Genomic DNA, 20,946 nt, shown 5'->3' on the forward strand with positions numbered 1-20,946 from the left:
CACTACCTCTCACTACCCTTAAATCAAAACACAGATACACACTACCTCTCACTACCCTTAAATCAAAACATACAGATACACACTACCTCTCACTACCCTTAAATCAAAACACAGATACACACTACCTCTCACTACCCTTAAATCAAAACATATAGGCCACATTTTTCCTCTCGGCTAGAAACCTGTTTAATAAAAATCAATAGGACATGCAACCTGTTAGTCTCTCACCATGTCTGTTGACAGCCGGCTAGAAACCTGTTTAATAAAAATCAATAGGACATGCAACCTGTTAGTCTCTCACCATGTCTGTTGACAGCCGGCTGAGATAGCGTTCTTTCTGGGCTGCGGTCCCCAGCTTGGTGAACAGTGTGTTGATGAGGGTGTTCTGGATGTCACACAGCACGGCCACGGAGGCGTCCACTTTGGCCAGCTCCTCAATGACCAGGATGGAGGAGAAGAACGTGGATCCGGTGCCTCCGTACTCTGGGTCGATCTCTATGCCCATCAGCTGGGAAGTGACAATGAATCATCTGACAAATTAAAATGGGGAATACACAGCTATATACACACACAACAGGGTAGTGTTTAGGACATACTTTAACGTGTTCTTTTTGACAACGGGGCGGTGTTCTTTTTGACAACGGGGCGGTGTGTTCTTTGAGACAACGGGGCGGTGTGTTCTTTGAGACAACGGGGCGGTGTGTTCTTTTTGACAACGGGGCGGTGTGTTCTTTTTGACAACGGGGCGGTGTGTTCTTTTTGACAACGGGGCGGTGTGTTCTTTTTGACAACGGGGCGGTGTGTTCTTTTTGACAACGGGGCGGTGTGTTCTTTTTGACAACGGGGCGGTGTGTTCTTTTTGACAACGGGTCGGTGTGTTCTTTTTGACAACGGGTCGGTGTGTTCTTTTTGACAACGGGTCGGTGTGTTCTTTTTGACAACGGGTCGGTGTGTTCTTTTTGACAACGGGTCGGTGTGTTCTTTTTGACAACGGGTCGGTGTGTTCTTTTTGACAACGGGTCGGTGTGTTCTTTTTGACAACGGGTCGGTGTGTTCTTTTTGACAACGGGTCGGTGTGTTCTTTTTGACAACGGGTCGGTGTGTTCTTTTTGACAACGGGTCGGTGTGTTCTTTTTGACAACGGGTCGGTGTGTTCTTTTTGACAACGGGTCGGTGTGTTCTTTTTGACAACGGGTCGGTGTGTTCTTTTTGACAACGGGTCGGTGTGTTCTTTTTGACAACGGGTCGGTGTGTTCTTTTTGACAACGGGTCGGTGTGTTCTTTTTGACAACGGGTCGGTGTGTTCTTTTTGACAACGGGTCGGTGTGTTCTTTTTGACAACGGGTCGGTGTGTTCTTTTTGACAACGGGTCGGTGTGTTCTTTTTGACAACGGGTCGGTGTGTTCTTTTTGACAACGGGTCGGTGTGTTCTTTTGACAACGGGTCGGTGTGTTCTTTTTGACAACGGGTCGGTGTGTTCTTTTTGACAACGGGTCGGTGTGTTCTTTTTGACAACGGGTCGGTGTGTTCTTTTTGACAACGGGTCGGTGTGTTCTTTTTGACAACGGGTCGGTGTGTTCTTTTTGACAACGGGTCGGTGTGTTCTTTTTGACAACGGGTCGGTGTGTTCTTTTTGACAACGGGTCGGTGTGTTCTTTTTGACAACGGGTCGGTGTGTTCTTTTTGACAACGGGTCGGTGTGTTCTTTTTGACAACGGGTCGGTGTGTTCTTTTTGACAACGGGTCGGTGTGTTCTTTTTGACAACGGGTCGGTGTGTTCTTTTTGACAACGGGTCGGTGTGTTCTTTTTGACAACGGGTCGGTGTGTTCTTTTTGACAACGGGTCGGTGTGTTCTTTTTGACAACGGGTCGGTGTGTTCTTTTTGACAACGGGTCGGTGTGTTCTTTTTGACAACGGGTCGGTGTGTTCTTTTTGACAACGGGTCGGTGTGTTCTTTTTGACAACGGGTCGGTGTGTTCTTTTTGACAACGGGTCGGTGTGTTCTTTTTGACAACGGGTCGGTGTGTTCTTTTTGACAACGGGTCGGTGTGTTCTTTTTGACAACGGGTCGGTGTGTTCTTTTTGACAACGGGTCGGTGTGTTCTTTTTGACAACGGGGCGGCGTTCTTTTTGACAACGGGTCGGCGTTCTTTTTGACAACGGGTCGGCGTTCTTTTTGACAACGGGTCGGCGTTCTTTTTGACAACGGGTCGGTGTGTTCTTTTTGACAACGGGTCGGTGTGTTCTTTTTGACAACGGGTCGGTGTGTTCTTTTTGACAACGGGTCGGTGTGTTCTTTTTGACAACGGGTCGGTGTGTTCTTTTTGACAACGGGTCGGTGTGTTCTTTTTGACAACGGGTCGGTGTGTTCTTTTTGACAACGGGTCGGTGTGTTCTTTTTGACAACGGGTCGGTGTGTTCTTTTTGACAACGGGTCGGTGTGTTCTTTTTGACAACGGGTCGGTGTGTTCTTTTTGACAACGGGTCGGTGTGTTCTTTTTGACAACGGGTCGGTGTGTTCTTTTTGACAACGGGTCGGTGTGTTCTTTTTGACAACGGGTCGGTGTGTTCTTTTTGACAACAGGTCGGTGTGTTCTTTTTGACAACAGGTCGGTGTGTTCTTTTTGACAACAGGTCGGTGTGTTCTTTTTGACAACAGGTCGGTGTGTTCTTTTTGACAACAGGTCGGTGTGTTCTTTTTGACAACAGGTCGGTGTGTTCTTTTTGACAACAGGTCGGTGTGTTCTTTTTGACAACAGGTCGGTGTGTTCTTTTTGACAACAGGTCGGTGTGTTCTTTTTGACAACAGGTCGGTGTGTTCTTTTTGACAACAGGTCGGTGTGTTCTTTTTGACAACAGGTCGGTGTGTTCTTTTTGACAACGGGTCGGTGTGTTCTTTTTGACAACGGGTCGGTGTGTTCTTTTTGACAACGGGTCGGTGTGTTCTTTTTGACAACGGGTCGGTGTGTTCTTTTTGACAACGGGTCGGTGTGTTCTTTTTGACAACGGGTCGGTGTGTTCTTTTTGACAACGGGTCGGTGTGTTCTTTTTGACAACGGGGCGGCGTGTTCTTTTTGACAACGGGGCGGCGTTCTTTTTGACAACGGGGCGGCGTTCTTTTTGACAACGGGGCGGCGTTCTTTTTGACAACGGGGCGGCGTTCTTTTTGACAACGGGGCGGCGTTCTTTTTGACAACGGGGCGGCGTTCTTTTTGACAACGGGGCGGCGTTCTTTTTGACAACGGGGCGGCGTTCTTTTTGACAACAGGGAGGTGTGTTCTTTTTGACAACAGGGCGGTGTTCTTTTTGACAACAGGGAGGTGTGTTCTTTTTGACAACAGGGCGGTGTTCTTTTTGACAACAGGGCGGTGTTCTTTTTGACAACAGGGCGGTGTTCTTTTTGACAACAGGGCGGTGTTCTTTTTGACAACAGGGCGGTGTTCTTTTTGACAACCGGGTAATAATTTTCAGGACATATGTCCAGGTAGTCTCTCCCCGTTTCAGTCCATTTTCTTCTGTTGTCTAATGAACATGACGGAGGTAGGTTAGAGTATATTTATTCCACGGTAACAGAATTATGCTGGGACTTCCAAATGTTACCAAGCAAAAAACATTTACTTAAAAGTTTAACAAACCAACTCCATGCACAAGGACAAATTTTAACAATTTCAAATGAACATTTTACAAAAAATACATTCACTGGAAGAACTGAGTCGATGTAAACTTTGGTAAAACATTTTCAGTAAAATCTCCCTCAGTTCTTTTATGTGAGAACGCTTTACAAAAACTCAAAATATACACTGAGTGTACAAAACATTAGGAACACCTTTCTAATATTGAGTTGCACCCCCTTCTGCCCTCAGAACAGACTCAATTCAATTACCAATTTGGTAACAGAATTACACGTATTAAATCACTTAATAATTCATAAACAAAATGTATATTAGTAAAAACACTAACTAAATTGGTAGGTCTACCTTTACTTGTTATTTCTGTAAACATTCATTATCCTCATGAAGAGAGAATTTAAAATATCTTAAGACACAGTGGGGTCCGATATGATTGAAACCCTTGATAAAGATGAGCGACAATGACTGTAGAAAATAAATTCAAAAACACTATGCTAAAAAAAAAAGTGTCAATTATATTATTTTCTACTAATAGAAAATGCAATTTTGTTTAACTAGCAATAGTTTATTATTATTTTATTTTTTTAAAGGTAGGGGTCAAAATGACCTCACCTTGAGAGGATAACTGCACTTAGCTTTAAATTTTACCCCCACTTCAAGTTGGTTCTAATGGGTCTTTTTACATGGAAATGCCCCTAATGACCATAGGATGTAAAGAAGAGAAACACATACCCCCTGTTCAAAGAGGGACTTTATCACTTCCGGATCCATATGAGAGTTTTCGTCCATCTTCGACACAAACGGGGCAAGACGCTCCTGTGCAAACTTGTTCACTGTTCAAATGTGGGACGGTAAAACGAAACGCAATGTGACTTGATTAACTGAACTTACATAAAACCAAGTTCATGACAAATCAGACCAATCCATAGCATGATCCAGTCTGTTTATTAAATCTTATTGGTTGGTTTAAGTGCTATATATCACACACACACACACACAATACAAGTCAAAAGTTTGGACACACCTACTCATTCCAGGATTTTTTCCCCCTACATTGTAGAATAATAGGGAAGACATCAAAACTATGAAATAACACAAAATATATTTGAGATTCTTCAAAGTAGCCACCCTTTGCCTTGATGACATCTTTGCACACACTTGGCATTCTCTCAACCAGCTTGATGAGGTAGTCACCTGGAATGCATTTCAATTAACAGGTGTGCCTTGTTAAAAGTTCATTTGTGGAATTTCTTTCCTTCTTAATAAGTTTGGGCCAATCAGTTGTATTGTGACAAGGTAGGGGTGGTATACAGAAGATATCCCTATTTGGTAAAAGACCAAGTCCATATTATGGCAAGAACAGCTCAAATAAGCAAAGATAAATGACAGCCCATCATTACTTTAAGACATGAAGGTCAGTCAATCTGGAAAATGTCAAGAACTTTGAATGTTTCTTCAACTGCAGTCGCAAAAACCCCTAAGCGCTATGATGAAACTGGCTCTCATGAGGACAGCAACAGGAATGGAAGACCCAGAGTCACCTCTGACTCTGGGTCAGAGGATAATTTCATTAGAGTTAACTGCACCTCAGATTGCAGCCCAAATAAATGCTTCAGAATTCAAGTAACAGACACATCTCAACATCAACTGTTCAGAGAAGACTGCGTGAATCAGGCCTTCATTGCCAAATTGCTGCAAAAAAAACACTGAAGGACACCAATAAGAAGAGACTTGCTTGGGCCAAGAAACACGAGCAATGGACATTAGACTGGTGGAAATCTGTCCATTGGTCTGGTGAGTGCAAACTTAAGATTTTTGGTTCCAACCGCCGTGTCTTTTTGAGACGCAGAGTAGGTGAACGGATTGTCTCAGTATGTGTGGTTCCACCCTTGAGGCATGGAGGAGGTGTTATGGTGTGGGGTGCTGGTGACACTGTCTATGATTTATTTAGAATTCAAGGCAGTCTTAACCAGCATGGCTACCAGTGATACGCCATCCCATCTGGTTTGGGCTTAGTGGGACTATCATTTGTTTTTCAACAGGACAATGACCCAACACACCTCTACGCAGCGTAAGAGCTATTTGACCATCAGATGACCTGTTCTCCACAATCACCCGACCTCAACCCAATTGAGATGGTTTGGGATGAGTTGGACCGCAGAGTGAAGGAAAAGTAGCCAACAAGTAGTCAGCATTGGTAGGAACTCCTTCAAGACTGTTGGAAAAGCATTCCTCGTGAAGCTGGTTGAGAGAACGCCAAGAGTGTGTAGAGCTGTCAAGGCAAAGGGTTGATACTTTGAAGAATGTAAAATATAACACAATTTGATTTGTTTAACACTTTTTTTGCTTACTACAAGATTCCATATGTGTTATTTCATAGTTTTGATGTCTTCACTATTATTCTACAATGTAGAAAATAGTAAAAATAAAGAAAAACCCTTGAATGAGTAGGTGTCCAAACATTTGACTGGTACTGTGTTATATATATATATATCCTTTGTTGCTCTGCCTAGTGTATATCCTGCATGCTGCAACTCACCAGCATCCCTCATCATCCCCTCCTCCTCAGAGTATGTCTGTAGTGGAGGGTAGGAGACCCCCAGAGCAGCAGCCTGCTCTGCAGACACGTCTGGTTGGGTGGATCTGTTCCGCAGACCATGCTGGCACACACTCCATGGTCGGGACACCTGCCTACCAACCTGAAATTACACAGTTACATTTTCGCTGATGGATGACATGATACAACTTGAGTGTTTACACAAAATGTTGCCACTCTACTCAATCCGGGGCGGCAGCTAGCCTAGTGGTTAGAGCGTTGGACTTGTAACCGAAAGGTTGCAAGATCGAATCCCCGAGCTGACAAGGTAAAAACCTGTCGTTCTGCCCCTGAACAAGGCAGTTAACCCACTGTTCCTAGGCCGTCATTGTAAATAAGAATTTGTTCTTAACTGACTTGCCTAGTTAAATAAAGGTTTTTAAAAGATTGGCCTGGCTACCCAAACTCCTAGTTGGGGCCATTTGAATTCAATCACTTTTTTAACTGCACCCCTTTTGAATTGAACGAAACCTTCCATACATATTTGCCCATCGTAGAAGTGCTCAGAAAGGGACTTTTTGGACATGAATGCCAAAACATCCAAGCGAAATGTGACCTATTTTGCATACCCCACCATACCATGAGACATCCATCACTGGAAAAAAATAAACAGTTGAGTTTGATTTTATAAGATAATGTTGCCTCAACCAACCACAAGTAGGCCTACAACAGATGCCAATATAGTTGGAGGTCCAGACATCAGAGAACATTGACTTCAATGGGAATATCTGTTGTTTTAAATGATACTGTCAACCCTCCATAGGAAACCTATTGACATCATAGAAATACTGGAATAGACGTCACCATTTAAGTGGCCATTCAACGGTGGGTGGACCGGCAGCCATATTTGTGGTAGTAATTAGAAGAAAATATTTCAATTACATTTTCAATTTCAGTGGTGTACCAGCTAAATTGCAGTGGTCTGAAGGGATAGGTATATTCTATAATTTATATGATTGAAATGACACCCACCCTGTATTCAAGAGCATGTTGTGTCTCAACTGATGGTGGGCACAAGTAGGGCTACAATATATGTGAATTTGGAGAGAAAAAACATTGTAGTTTATGCGGTTTTAGATAATTGACGTTAAACGGTTAACAAAATGTCAATTTTTTATTAAAAAACGTATTTTTTAAAAGAAATTATCAAATAGTTTGACAACCCTGTTTGTAAGCTTTTATGATATCAAACTCAACCGTTGATTTGTTTCCAGTAATGAAGACACGGATGTCTCATGGTATGGTGGGGAATGCAAAATAGGTCAACTTTGAGCACCTTTAGCTCTTGAATGTTTTGGCACTCTGGTAAAAAACAAGAGTCACTTTCTGAGCGCTTCTAAAATGGGCAAATAGTGTACGTAGCTAGCGACAACAGAGCAGTGGAACAATTACGTTTGAGTCGTCAGGCAACAAAAATATATCCATACTCCAGCATGAGTGAATATGAGAGAGTGGTGGCTATAACGTTATACGGCAAGATAACAGCAGTGACAGGCAGGACATTTCTTCAAGAGTAACTTGCGGTGTAACTGACGGAGGCAGTAGCTAACTAGCTATGTCATTTTAATTAGCATGCAGCTAGCTAGCCAACGCGTTATGTGATAGCAGGTTATGCAATGGGGTAATATAAAGTTACAAAAAACACTGGCTAAGTTCGTATTTCTAAATAAGTATGACTACACAAAGACAACATATCATAAAACAACAATGTGAACGAAGAAACCGCTTTTGCATTACATTCGTCTCACCTTTGAGAAGCACCTGATCAAGGGCGAAGCCATGTTTTCTCTTGTTTACATCTGAGTGTGTTCACTTTTCTATTGACCGGGTGAAACAGCGACCATGGAACAGTTTCGCGTCTTCACTTGGCAAAACGTATCAGCTTTTACTCATGTCTTAAATTTTATATAATCAGGGCATCTTTAATCAAATAAACATGTTCCTCTAGGCAAACACCTTCTCTTTTTCTGCTGTTGTATTTCCAACTAGTAGCTTTCACTGACAGCCAGCTATGTGCTTCTGAAATGGGAGTCATTTTAGTGTTGCATAGCTACTATAACACATAGCTCCCTCTCTTTTGTTTTTAGCACAACCAGCTAACATTAACTTGTCATCACACATTTTGGTTGTCTAGATAGTGTTTTGAAATGTCCATCTTGACATCGGTCTTAGAATTAACATAAGAACGGATGGGAACGCGTAAATTATCGCATATATTTTAACGGTGCTGTGATTGACGACCAGCTGGTAAGTAAAATGGCTAGCGTACATTACTAACGTTAAACAAGCTAACGTTAGCGAGCAACGCCGGTAGTAGTGAAGTGATGGGCTGTGTATCAACTGCCTACATGTCATGTTGCCACTGTTATGAGATGTTTTTTGGTGACAACATACTTATTATCGTCGTGACTGACTGTCCACATAATGGTTCATGGTTATGGCTTTGATCATGACTCTCAGTTCCATTACATTTAAAGAGTCATTGGATGAAGGCGTTTTCTGTAGGGGGAGTTTTATTATTAATAAGAGCCGCGACGGTCGGCGTGAACATTAACGGCATAGCTTGCTGTACGGTTTTGGAAGCATAATAACCGTATCTTTCATATCGGGCGAAAAAATAAATAAGTTGTTAAACTGACACGCCTTTATTGGGTTAGATTCCCACACGCCCATATTTACACGTTACTGCATCTAACCTGTGTGTAAACGGAAGACAGATTCCACAAACTGTTTTCACTGAAAAATACTGTCAGCTGCAACGGTTAAAACAGTGTTCACTACATTAAATGTGTATTTTGCATTTGTAAAATTATTTGGTTGTGATATCAAAGTAGAGCGATTTATGTTTCAAGAACCGTACCGCAATCGATTCACCTTTAGAACCGGACCGCAATCGATTCACCTTTAGAACTGGACCGCAATCGATTCACCTTTAGAACCGGACCGCAATCGATTCACGTTTAGATGGGAGTATTTGGCTGTTTTGGCTTCCAGAGACAATTCGCCCTTAAACAGAACATGTAAATTCTTTGGACTAAGGAGTAACATTAGGCTCATTTAGTCCAATATCGGGCTATAGGTTATGGCATACATGCAATGGTATTGTAACAATATGATTATCATGGAACGAACTGCAAAAAATCTCTGAAGCTGGAGACTCATATCTCCCTCACTAGTTTTAAGCACCAGCTGTCAGAGCAGCTCACAGATCACTGCACCTGTACATAGCCCATCTGTAAACAGCCCATCCAATCTACCTCATCCCCATACTGTATTTATTTATCTTGCTCCTTTGCACCCCAGTATCTCTACTTGCACATTCATCTTCTGCACATCTATCACTCCAGTGTTTAATTGCTACATTGTAATTACTTCGCCACCATGGCCTATTTATTGCCTTACCTCTCTTATCCTACCTCATTTGCACACACTGTATATAGATTTTTCTACTGTATTATTGACTGTTTTGTTTATTCCATGTGTAACTCTGTGTTGTTGTTTGTGTCGCACTGCTTTGCTTTATCTTGGCCAGGTCGCAGTTGTAGATGAGAACTTGTTCTCAACTGGCCTACCTGGTTAAATAAAAGGTGAAATAAAAATAAATGTGGTTCATTATGTTTAACCATCAATTATTATTATTGCCTTATCTTACAGGTTTGGGGGGGGAGTGATCAGAAGTCATCACAATACACCCCATCTTGCCAAATGGATGATGATCTAAAACCTCTGGATTTCATAAAGGACTTTCAAGAGTACCTGACACAGCAAACACACCATGTCAACATGATCTCAGGCTCTGTCGGCGGGGAAATGGAGCCCGACCACCTCCAAGCTGGTGAGAATGTTATGAACACTATCTATATATATATATATATATATATATATATATATATATATATATATATATATATATATATATATATATATATAATATCTATCTACTATTATATAAAACAGAGTCATTGACTTTAACTTGATGTGTATATTTTTAAATCGCCCCAAAATCGCACCCCAAAAAATATTTATATTTTTAAATCGCCCCAAAATAAGCCATATCCCTAATTTGTCTTTGGGAAGTTAAACCAGTGGAACAGGGCCCAGCGCTACGGGGAATAACCTAATAAGTCTGTTTGAACGATTTTTTTGTAATGTTTTTGTTTTTATTTTTATTTTGTGGCGATTGGCCGTCATCCAAAAGGGGTCCTCTGGAGGAGCAATGAGTGGTTCTTCTGTTTAGATCCATATTGTGGAGATATTGACTGAACAAAGATGACCCTAATGCATCTCAAGTCATCCTCTCGTATCTTTCAAGCACCAGACAAAAACAGGCCCCACAAATGGTTTCTGACTAGATTGTCTGCCAGAATAAATAAAAAAATCACCGGGAAATAGATCGATGTAAAATGTGATTTTACAAATCCTGCTTCCAGATAAGTTCTAGATGTGATTCGGCTTTTTGTGTGTCTGTGAGGTCGGGTATTGTTTAGAGGTATCCATTTCCCGGTGGAAAAAAAATTGACTGTAAAGTATCTATTTAATTCTATGTCTTGTCGTCTCCTCTCCCAGTAGCAGCAGCTATCCCAGAGAGTGATCATCAGAATGGATCAGTGGAAGTCTCTCTGGACGACAACTCTGGGCTGCTGGTGGACGGCTTCCAGAGGACCTTCGACGGCAAGCTCAAGTGTAGCTACTGCAGCTACGCCAGTAAAGGCACCGCTCGCCTGATAGAGCACATCAGGATTCACACAGGTAAAATGGACCAGCCCATCTGGCATTTGCCCAACATGCCAGATGGCCAGTCCGCCCCTGGCATAGGTTAAGTCCTGAGATTACAGACTAGTACTAAAACACTTGAAGTAGGCATTCTAGAGTTAAGTCAACAAGTTACTATATCATTGTGTTTACTTGATAGCTACCTACACAAATAGCTAGCTAGAACACAGTGTTAATAAGATTTTTTTTTTTTTAAAGCAATACAAAATAAGTATCATAACAAAAAAGTCTGAAATCACAAATGCTCATATTCCTGCCATCTTTCTGAGCGATACAAAATTAATCTGTACAGGCGCGGTCTGGATGAAAGGCTCTGTGTGTGTGTCAATAAATTATCAAACCAGTTGAAGATAACTGTTGTTTGGTTTTAGCTAGCTATGCACTAACTCGTTAGTCAGCCACAGTCCTGTACCGTTAGTGACAATAACAAAACACTTTTGTGCAACGTTAAAAAAAGGTACGTCTGAAATGTCAAGTCCAACCTGTCCATGTAGTTAAGATCTTATCTTTTTTTACTTGTATTTATATTGTGTGACATGACATTTTAATGGATGTTGGATTTGTGCCAAGATGTTGAAATAAACCTAAACCTCTTTGTTGACTAACAGGAGAGAAGCCCCACCGCTGCCAGCTGTGCCCCTTCGCCTCTGCCTACGAGCGCCACCTTGAGGCCCACATGCGCTCCCACACGGGAGAGAAGCCCTACAAGTGTGACCTCTGCTCCTTCCGTTGCAGCGACCGCAGCAACCTGTCCCACCACCGCCGGCGCCGCCACAAGCTTTTACCCATGAAGGGGGCGGAGCTGCCCGCCTTCCTCTCCAACAAGAAGATGCTGAACGTCCTACAGAAGAAGAGTGGCAGCTCCCTGGGCCTGGGAGGCTACAGCAGACACCTCCTCATCAACCTCAGCCCTCCCTCCATGGTGGTGGGGAAACCAGACTACCTGAACCATGAGGTGTACGAGAGCGATGTGAAGGACCATGGGACTAGAGGAGGTGCCAGCAGGGATGTCAACAGTGACATGGTGGTGGACAACAATCCACTGAACCAGCTGTCTACGCTGGCAGGCCAGTTGTCCAACCTCCCCCCAGTGGACCAGACCCCCGTGTCTCCTGACAGACTGTCCTGTAACGACGTCAAGCCGTTCCTCATCCAGCAGGCCTCTGGTGCACCGATTGCAGTGTCAGTATCTTTGTCCGCCAGTCAAAGTGGTGCCCACCACCACCACTACCACCACCACCACCACCAAACCTCCTCCCCAACCAGCCCCGAGGACCTCCAACCCCCTGCAGGCCACAGCAGGAACTACAGCCCCAGCCCAGTGAACCCAGAACCTAGCAGTGAGCACAGTGCACACACACGTACCAGCTCAGCTAGCATTAGTAACAGCCAGCCCAGTACCCCTGCCCTGCCCGGTAGCACACCGGACCCAGACCCACAGATGCTACACAGCTGCCAGCACTGCGACACCTACTTCTCTGACAACATCATGTATACCATTCACATGGGTTGCCACGGCTACGAGAACCCCTTCCGGTGTAATATCTGCGGCTGTAAGTGCAGGAACAAGTATGACTTTGCCTGCCACTTCGCTCGCGGGCAACACACGCAGTGACTGACTTCCGCAGCGACCGAGATGAATTTGAACGATGTTTGGCGTCTCACAGAGCACATTAACTTTATTCCGTGTTTATGATAATCAGGGATCAGAGCGATTCTGATCTATATTTTATTGTATCATTTTTTAAAATTAATGATATAACTTAGAGAGTGAGTGTTACTTTGAAATGAGGAATTGATGCTTCTATAAATGGGAAAGTAATCTGGAGGTTGGAGACATTTATCACGTGTCCTCCTCGGTGCCGTCTGAGAATTTAAAGGAAGTCACTTCTTATCATTTAAAAAATAAATGTCAAATGTTATTTAACTAGGCAAATCAGTTAAGAACAAATTCTTATTTACAATGACGGCCTGCCCCCGTCCACACCTTGACGACGCTGGGCCAATTGTGTGCCGACTCCCAATCACGGCCGGATGTGATACAGCCTGGATTCGAACCAGGGACTGTTGTGACGCCTCTTGCACTGAGATGCAGTGCCTTAGACCGCTGCGCCACACGAGAGCCGACTCCGAAGTAGTTACATAAATATTGGTGATATGACATGCGAGTGACAAAACGTATAGTTTACATAGCGATTAGCAAGGTATCTGGTTGCTGTGGCTAGAGTTTAAACAGGATTGACCTTGCCTTATTTCTTATGTATTTATTTCACCTTTATTTAACCAGGTAGGCCAGTTGAGAACAAGTTCTCATTTACAACTGGGACCTGGCCAAGATAAAGCAAAGCAGTGCGACACAAACAACAACACAGAGTTACACATGGAATAAACAAACATACAGTCAATAATACAGTAGAAAAAAGTCTATATACAGTGTGTGCAAATGACGTGAGGAGGTAAGGCATGAACATGTCCATTGGTCCAAATAGGTCGCTCCACATCGACAAACAGACATGCTTTATTATACATGGTGTATAGTAGTGTCTCACTTTATTGTGAGTGTAAAACTTCACATTATATCAACGGCTTGAAGTGAATGAGATCTGTGCATATTGATGCTTCGGCTTAGACATTATTTCACTCTATATCTTACTCTGCTCTGTTCCACATTCCGATTGATTCCACGTGTTCTCTGTTCCACATTCAGATTGATTCCATATGTTCTCTGTTCCACATTCAGATTGATTCCATGTGTTCTCTGTTCCACATTCAGATTGATTCCATGTGTTCTCTGTTCCACATTCCGGTTGATTCCATGTGTTCTCTGTTCCACATTCAGATTGATTCCATGTGTTCTCTGTTCCACATTCAGATTGATTCCATGTGTTCTCTGTTCCACATTCAGATTGATTCCATGTGTTCTCTGTTCCACATTCAGATTGATTCCATGTGTTCTCTGTTCCACATTCAGATTGATTCCACGTGTTCTCTGTTCCACATTCCGATTGATTCCATGTGTTCTCTGTTCCACATTCAGATTGATTCCATGTGTTCTCTGTTCCACTTTCAGATTGATTCCATGTGTTCTCTGTTCCACTTTCAGATTGATTCCATGTGTTCTCTGTTCCACTTTCAGATTGATTCCATGTGTTCTCTGTTCCACTTTCAGATTGATTCCATGTGTTCTCTGTTCCACATTCAGATTGATTCCATGTGTTCTCTGTTCCACATTCCGATTGATTCCATGTGTTCTCTGTTCCACATTCAGATTGATTCCACGTGTTCTCTGTTCCACATTCAGATTGATTCCATGTGTTCTCTGTTCCACATTCAGATTGATTCCACGTGTTCTCTGTTCCACATTCAGATTGATTCCATGTGTTCTCTGTTCCTCATTCAGATTGATTCCATGTGTTCTCTGTTCCACATTCAGATTGATTCCATGTGTTCTCTGTTCCTCATTCAGATTGATTCCATGTGTTCTCTGTTCCACATTCAGATTGATTCCACGTGTTCTCTGTTCCACATTCAGATTGATTCCATGTGTTCTCTGTTCCTCATTCAGATTGATTCCATGTGTTCTCTGTTCCACATTCAGATTGATTCCACGTGTTCTCTGTTCCACATTCAGATTGATTCCATGTGTTCTCTGTTCCACATTCAGATTGATTCCATGTGTTCTCTGTTCCACATTCAGATTGATTCCATGTGTTCTCTGTTCCTCATTCAGATTGATTCCACGTGTTCTCTGTTCCACATTCCGGTTGATTCCATGTGTTCTCTGTTCCACATTCAGATTGATTCCATGTGTTCTCTGTTCCACATTCCGATTGATTCCATGTGTTCTCTGTTCCACATTCAGATTGATTCCATGTGTTCTCTGTTCCACATTCCGATTGATTCCATGTGTTCTCTGTTCCACATTCCGATTGATTCCATGTGTTCTCTGTTCCACATTCAGATTGATTCCATGTGTTCTCTGTTCCACATTCAGATTGATTCCATGTGTTCTCTGTTCCACATTCAGATTGATTCCATGTGTTCTCTGTTCCACATTCCGGTTGATTCCATGTGTTCTCTGTTCCACATTCAGATTGATTCCACGTGTTCTCTGTTCCACATTCAGATTGATTCCATGTGTTCTCTGTTCCACATTCCGGTTGATTCCATGTGTTCTCTGTTTCACATTCAGATTGATTCCATGTGTTCTCTGTTCCACATTCCGGTTGATTCCATGTGTTCTCTGTTCCACATTCAGATTGATTCCATGTGTTCTCTGTTCCACATTCAGATTGATTCCATGTGTTCTCTGTTCCACATTCCGGTTGATTCCATGTGTTCTCTGTTCCACATTCCGGTTGATTCCATGTGTTCTCTGTTCCTCATTCCGGTTGATTCCATGTGTTCTCTGTTGCTGCCAATCACGTCCCGTCTTACCTTCAGCCAGCCTTACTGATCTATAATAACTGGTGCTCTTTAGCTAATACCTCCTGAATTAACAATGATCTGTAGCTTAAATGCAATTTGTGTTCGAGACAAATCATTCGGACTTGGATAAATCGTACTCGATCAAAAGGCCAAAAGTATTCTTCTGAACCTTTTTTTTTAAAAGTATTTCAAAGGATCACATAACAGTTGTAGCAGTGTTGGAAACGATTGTGGTCCATACAGACAGTAACGTAACACTACCCCCTTCCTGAGTATTGAAACGATTGTGGTCCATACAGACAGTAACGTAACACTACCCCCTTCCTGAGTATTGAAACGATTGTGGTCCATACAGACAGTAACGTAACACTACCCCCTTCCTGAGTATTGAAACGATTGTGGTCCATACAGACAGTAACGTAACACTACCCCCTTCCTGAGTATTGAAACGATTGTGGTCCATACAGACAGTAACGTAACACTACCCCCTTCCTGAGTATTGAAACGATTGTGGTCCATACAGACAGTAACGTAACACTACCCCCTTCCTGAGTATTGAAATGATTTGCACAGATCAAGTGACAACCTGGAGTTTGTTTTTCGTATTGTATGTAGCAGTGTCTGATTGGTCCCCTGTCTTGGAGTAATGTTTTCTATGCAGTGATCTAGGATGTGTAGGATTGTCTCCCAATCAATTATCTATCTTGGACTATGGAGAAAGTAATGTTATCATATGAAATACCACAGGGTAGAAATATGTAGATTCTGATTTACACTGAACAAAAATATAAATTTAAAATGCCACATTTTAAAAGATTTAAAGAGTTACAGTTCATATAAGGAAATCAGTCAATTTAAATAAATTCATTAGGCCCTAATCTATGGATTTCACATGACTGGGAATACAGATACCTTAACAAACAGGGGAGTGGATCAGAAAACCAGTCAGTATCTGGTGTGACCACCATTTGCCTCATGCAGCGCGACACATCTCCTTCACATAGAGTTGATCAGGCTGTTGATTGTGGCCTGTGGAATGTTGTCCAACTCCTCTTCAATGGCTGTGTGAAGTTGCTGGATATTGGCAGGAACTGGAACACGCTGTCGTACACGTCGATCCAGAGCATCCCAAACATGCTCAATTAAGTGACATGTCTGGGGAGTATTCAGGCCATAGAAGAACTGGGACATTTTCAGCTTCCAGGAATTATGTACAGATCCTTGTGACATGGGGCCGTGTAATATCATGCTGAAACATGAGGTGATGGCGGTGGATGAACGGCACGACAACGGGCCTCAGGATCTCTTCACGGTATCTCTGTATTCAAATTGCCATCCATAAAATTAAATTGTGTTCATTGTCCGTAACTTATGCCTGCCCATACCATAACACCACCACCACCACCATGGGGCACTCTGTTCACAACGTTGACACGAGCAAACCGCTCGCCCATGTGACTCCATTCACACGGTCTGCCATCTACCCGGCACAGTTGAAACCCGGGATTCATCCGTGAAGAGCACACTTCTCCAGCGTGCCAGTGGCCATCGAAGGTGAGCATTTGCCCACTGAAGTCGATTACGACACAGAACTACAGTCAGGTCAAGACCCTGGTGAGGACGACGAGCACGCAGATGAGCTTCCCTGAGACGGTTTCTGACAGTCTGTGCAAAAACTTCTATGGTTGTGCAAACCCACAGTTTAATCAGCTGTCCGGGTGGCTGGTCTCAGACAAACCCTCAGTTTCATCAGCTGTCCGGGTGGCTGGTCTCAGACAAACCCACAGTTTAATCAGCTGTCCGGGTGGCTGGTCTCAGACAAACCCTGTTTCATCAGCTGTCCGGGTGGCTGGTCTCAGACAAACCCTGTTTCATCAGCTGTCCAGGTGGCTGGTCTCAGACAAACCCACAGTTTAATCAGCTGTCCGGGTGGCTGGTCTCAGACAAACCCTGTTTCATCAGCTGTCCAGGTGGCTGGTCTCAGACAAACCCTCAGTTTCATCAGCTGTCCGGGTGGCTGGTCTCAGACAAACCCACAGTTTAATCAGCTGTCCGGGTGGCTGGTCTCAGACAAACCCTGTTTCATCAGCTGTCCAGGTGGCTGGTCTCAGACAAACCCTCAGTTTCATCAGCTGTCCGGGTGGCTGGTCTCAGACAAACCCACAGTTTAATCAGCTGTCCGGGTGGCTGGTCTCAGACAAACCCTGTTTCATCAGCTGTCCAGGTGGCTGGTCTCAGACAAACCCTCAGTTTCATCAGCTGTCCGGGTGGCTGGTCTCAGACAAACCCACAGTTTAATCAGCTGTCCGGGTGGCTGGTCTCAGACAAACCCTGTTTCATCAGCTGTCCAGGTGGCTGGTCTCAGACAAACCCTCAGTTTCATCAGCTGTCCGGGTGGCTGGTCTCAGACAAACCCACAGTTTAATCAGCTGTCCGGGTGGCTGGTCTCAGACAAACCCTGTTTCATCAGCTGTCCAGGTGGCTGGTCTCAGACAAACCCTCAGTTTCATCAGCTGTCCGGGTGGCTGGTCTCAGACAAACCCACAGTTTAATCAGCTGTCCGGGTGGCTGGTCTCAGACAAACCCTGTTTCATCAGCTGTCCAGGTGGCTGGTCTCAGACAAACCCTCAGTTTCATCAGCTGTCCGGGTGGCTGGTCTCAGACAAACCCACAGTTTAATCAGCTGTCCGGGTGGCTGGTCTCAGACAAACCCACAGTTTAATCACCTGTACGGGTGGCTGGTCTCAGACGATCCCACAGGTGAAGAAGCCAGATGTAGAGGTCCTGGGCTGGCCTGGTTATACGTGGTCTGGGGTTGTGAGGCCGGTTGGACGTACTGCCAAATTCTCTAATGCCAAATCTGTCAGGTGGATGGATTATCTTGGCAAAGAGGAAAAGCTCACTAACAGGGATGTAAACAAATTTGGGTACAACATTTGAGAGAAATACATTTTTGTGCGTATAGAACATTTCTGGGATTTTAGTTTTTTAATGATTTCTTTTTCCTTTATTTCAGCTCATGAAACACGGGACAAACACTTTACATATTGCCTTTATATTCTTGTTCAGTGTATAATTTTTGTCAAATGTTAACACCCTGAAAAAGGCCTTTTTATGTTATTGTAATTTGTTACAGTAACTGTAATATATTAAATTATTACCATTACTAAGAAGACTGAGTTGATTATTTATATCATATCGGCCTGTTGTAAATACAGGACTTTTTATTGTTTGGTTATTAAGAAGTTAGAACAACGGACTTTCTGATTTCAGAGGGGTAGAGAGATGACGTAGAGAGGTGTAGAGAGGTGACAGAGAGGGGTATAGAGGTGACGTAGAGAGGGGTATAGAGGTGACGTAGAGAGGGGTAGAGAGGTGACGTAGAGAGGGGTATAGAGGTGACGTAGAGAGGGGTATAGAGGTGACGTAGAGAGGGGTAGAGAGGTGACGTAGAGAGGGGTATAGAGGTGACGTAGAGAGGGGTATAGAGGTGACGTAGAGAGGGGTATAGAGGTGACGTAGAGAGGGGTATAGAGGTGACGTAGAGAGGGGTAGAGAGGTGACGTAGAGAGGGGTATAGAGGTGACGTAGAGAGGGGTATAGAGGTGACGTAGAGAGGGGTATAGAGGTGACGTAGAGAGGTGTATAGAGGTGACGTAGAGAGGGGTATAGAGGTGACGTAGAGAGGGGTATAGAGATGACGTAGAGAGGGGTATAGAGGTGACGTAGAGAGGGGTATAGAGGTGACGTAGAGAGGGGTATAGAGGTGACGTAGAGAGGGGTATAGAGGTGACGTAGAGAGGGGTAGAGAGGTGACGTAGAGAGGGGTAGAGAGGTGACGTAGAGAGGGGTATAGAGGTGACGTAGAGAGGGGTATAGAGGTCACGTAGAGAGGGGTATAGAGGTGACGTAGAGAGGGGTATAGAGGTGACGTAGAGAGGGGTATAGAGGTGACGTAGAGAGGGGTATAGAGGTGACGTAGAGAGGGGTATAGAGGTGACGTAGAGAGGGGTAGAGAGGTGACGTAGAGAGGGGTATAGAGGTGACGTAGAGAGGGGTAGAGAGGTGACGTAGAGAGGGGTAGAGAGGTGACGTAGAGAGGGGTAGAGAGGTGACGTAGAGAGGGGTAGAGAGGTGACGTAGAGAGGGGTATAGAGATGACGTAGAGAGGGGTAGAGAGGTGACGTAGAGAGGGGTAGAGAGGTGACGTAGAGAGGGGTATAGAGGTGACGTAGAGAGGGGTATAGAGGTGACGTAGAGAGGGGTAGAGAGATGACGTAGAGAGGTGTATAGAGGTGACGTAGAGAGGGGTATAGAGGTGACGTAGAGAGGGGTATAGAGATGACGTAGAGAGGGGTAGAGAGATGACGTAGAGAGGGGTATAGAGGTGACGTAGAGAGGGGTATAGAGATGACGTAGAGAGGGGTAGAGAGATGACTTAGAGAGGGGTATAGAGATGACGTAGAGAGGTGACGTAGAGAAGGGTAGAGAGGTGACGTAGAGAGGGGTATAGAGATGACGTAGAGAGGGGTAGAGAGATGACGTAGAGAGGGGTATAGAGGTGACGTAGAGAGGGGTATAGAGATGACGTAGAGAGGGGTAGAGAGATGACTTAGAGAGGGGTATAGAGATGACGTAGAGAGGTGTATAGAGGTGACGTAGAGAGGGGTAGAGAGGTGACGTAGAGAGGGGTATAGAGGTGACGTAGAGAGGGGTATAGAGGTGACGTAGAGAGGGGTAGAGAGGTGACGTAGAGAGGGGTATAGAGGTGACGTAGAGAGGGGTATAGAGGTGACGTAGAGAGGGGTATAGAGGTGACGTAGAGAGGGGTAGAGAGGTGACGTAGAGAGGGGTATAGAGGTGACGTAGAGAGGGGTATAGAGGTGACGTAGAGAGGGGTATAGAGGTGACGTAGAGAGGGGTATAGAGGTGACGTAGAGAGGGGTAGAGAGGTGACGTAGAGAGGGGTATAGAGGTGACGTAGAGAGGGGTATAGAGGTGACGTAGAGAGGGGTATAGAGGTGACGTAGAGAGGTGTATAGAGGTGACGTAGAGAGGGGTATAGAGGTGACGTAGAGAGGGGTATAGAGGTGACGTAGAGAGGGGTATAGAGATGACGTAGAGAGGGGTATAGAGGTGACGTAGAGAGGGGTATAGAGGTGACGTAGAGAGGGGTATAGAGGTGACGTAGAGAGGGGTATAGAGATGACGTAGAGAGGGGTATAGAGATGACGTAGAGAGGGGTATAGAGGTGACGTAGAGAGGGGTATAGAGGTGACGTAGAGAGGGGTATAGAGGTGACGTAGAGAGGGGTATAGAGATGACGTAGAGAGGGGTATAGAGATGACGTAGAGAGGGGTATAGAGGTGACGTAGAGAGGGGTATAGAGGTGACGTAGAGAGGGGTATAGAGGTGACGTAGAGAGGGGTATAGAGGTGACGTAGAGAGGGGTAGAGAGGTGACGTAGAGAGGGGTAGAGAGGTGACGTAGAGAGGGGTATAGAGGTGACGTAGAGAGGG

The 20,946-nt window shown here is 44.2% G+C and overlaps 2 protein-coding genes across 2 annotated transcripts; one reads left to right on the forward strand and one right to left on the reverse strand.

Moving 5' to 3' along the window:
* Positions 1 to 289: 289 nt before the first annotated feature.
* LOC120038505 (short/branched chain specific acyl-CoA dehydrogenase, mitochondrial-like) lies at positions 290 to 8,045 on the reverse strand. The gene is made up of 4 exons (XM_038984230.1): positions 7,975 to 8,045; positions 6,170 to 6,329; positions 4,363 to 4,463; positions 290 to 508 (listed from the first exon to the last, which is right to left on the reverse strand). Exons 1-4 carry the CDS (start codon positions 8,005 to 8,007, stop codon positions 290 to 292), a joined length of 513 nt encoding a protein of 170 aa, XP_038840158.1. The 5' UTR covers positions 8,008 to 8,045.
* A 117-nt stretch (positions 8,046 to 8,162) lies between these two features.
* Positions 8,163 to 12,964, forward strand: LOC120038509 (zinc finger protein Pegasus-like). Its single transcript, XM_038984233.1, has 4 exons — positions 8,163 to 8,473; positions 9,881 to 10,061; positions 10,793 to 10,975; positions 11,608 to 12,964. Exons 2-4 carry the CDS (start codon positions 9,932 to 9,934, stop codon positions 12,612 to 12,614), a joined length of 1,320 nt encoding a protein of 439 aa, XP_038840161.1. The 5' UTR covers positions 8,163 to 8,473; positions 9,881 to 9,931; the 3' UTR covers positions 12,615 to 12,964.
* Positions 12,965 to 20,946: the final 7,982 nt, after the last annotated feature.

This window comes from Salvelinus namaycush, unplaced genomic scaffold (genome assembly GCF_016432855.1).
Source record: "Salvelinus namaycush isolate Seneca unplaced genomic scaffold, SaNama_1.0 Scaffold223, whole genome shotgun sequence".
Taxonomy (NCBI): domain Eukaryota; kingdom Metazoa; phylum Chordata; class Actinopteri; order Salmoniformes; family Salmonidae; genus Salvelinus; species Salvelinus namaycush.

Bases quoted from the DNA above. Each gene is read 5' to 3' on its own strand.
- LOC120038505 (XM_038984230.1), bottom strand. From the start codon at position 8,007: ATGGCTTCGCCCTTGATCAGGTGCTTCTCAAAG. The intron at 4,464-6,169 runs GTGAGTTGCAGC...ACATTTGAACAG, and splicing joins GGGGATGATGAGGGATGCTG to TGAACAAGTTTGCACAGGAG. The intron at 509-4,362 runs GTATGTGTTTCT...GTCACTTCCCAG, and splicing joins AGTCCCTCTTTGAACAGGGG to CTGATGGGCATAGAGATCGA.
- LOC120038509 (XM_038984233.1), top strand. From the start codon at position 9,932: ATGGATGATGATCTAAAACCTCTGGATTTCATAAAGGACTTTCAAGAG. The intron at 10,062-10,792 runs GTGAGAATGTTA...CTCCTCTCCCAG, and splicing joins GCCCGACCACCTCCAAGCTG to TAGCAGCAGCTATCCCAGAG. The intron at 10,976-11,607 runs GTAAAATGGACC...GTTGACTAACAG, and splicing joins GCACATCAGGATTCACACAG to GAGAGAAGCCCCACCGCTGC.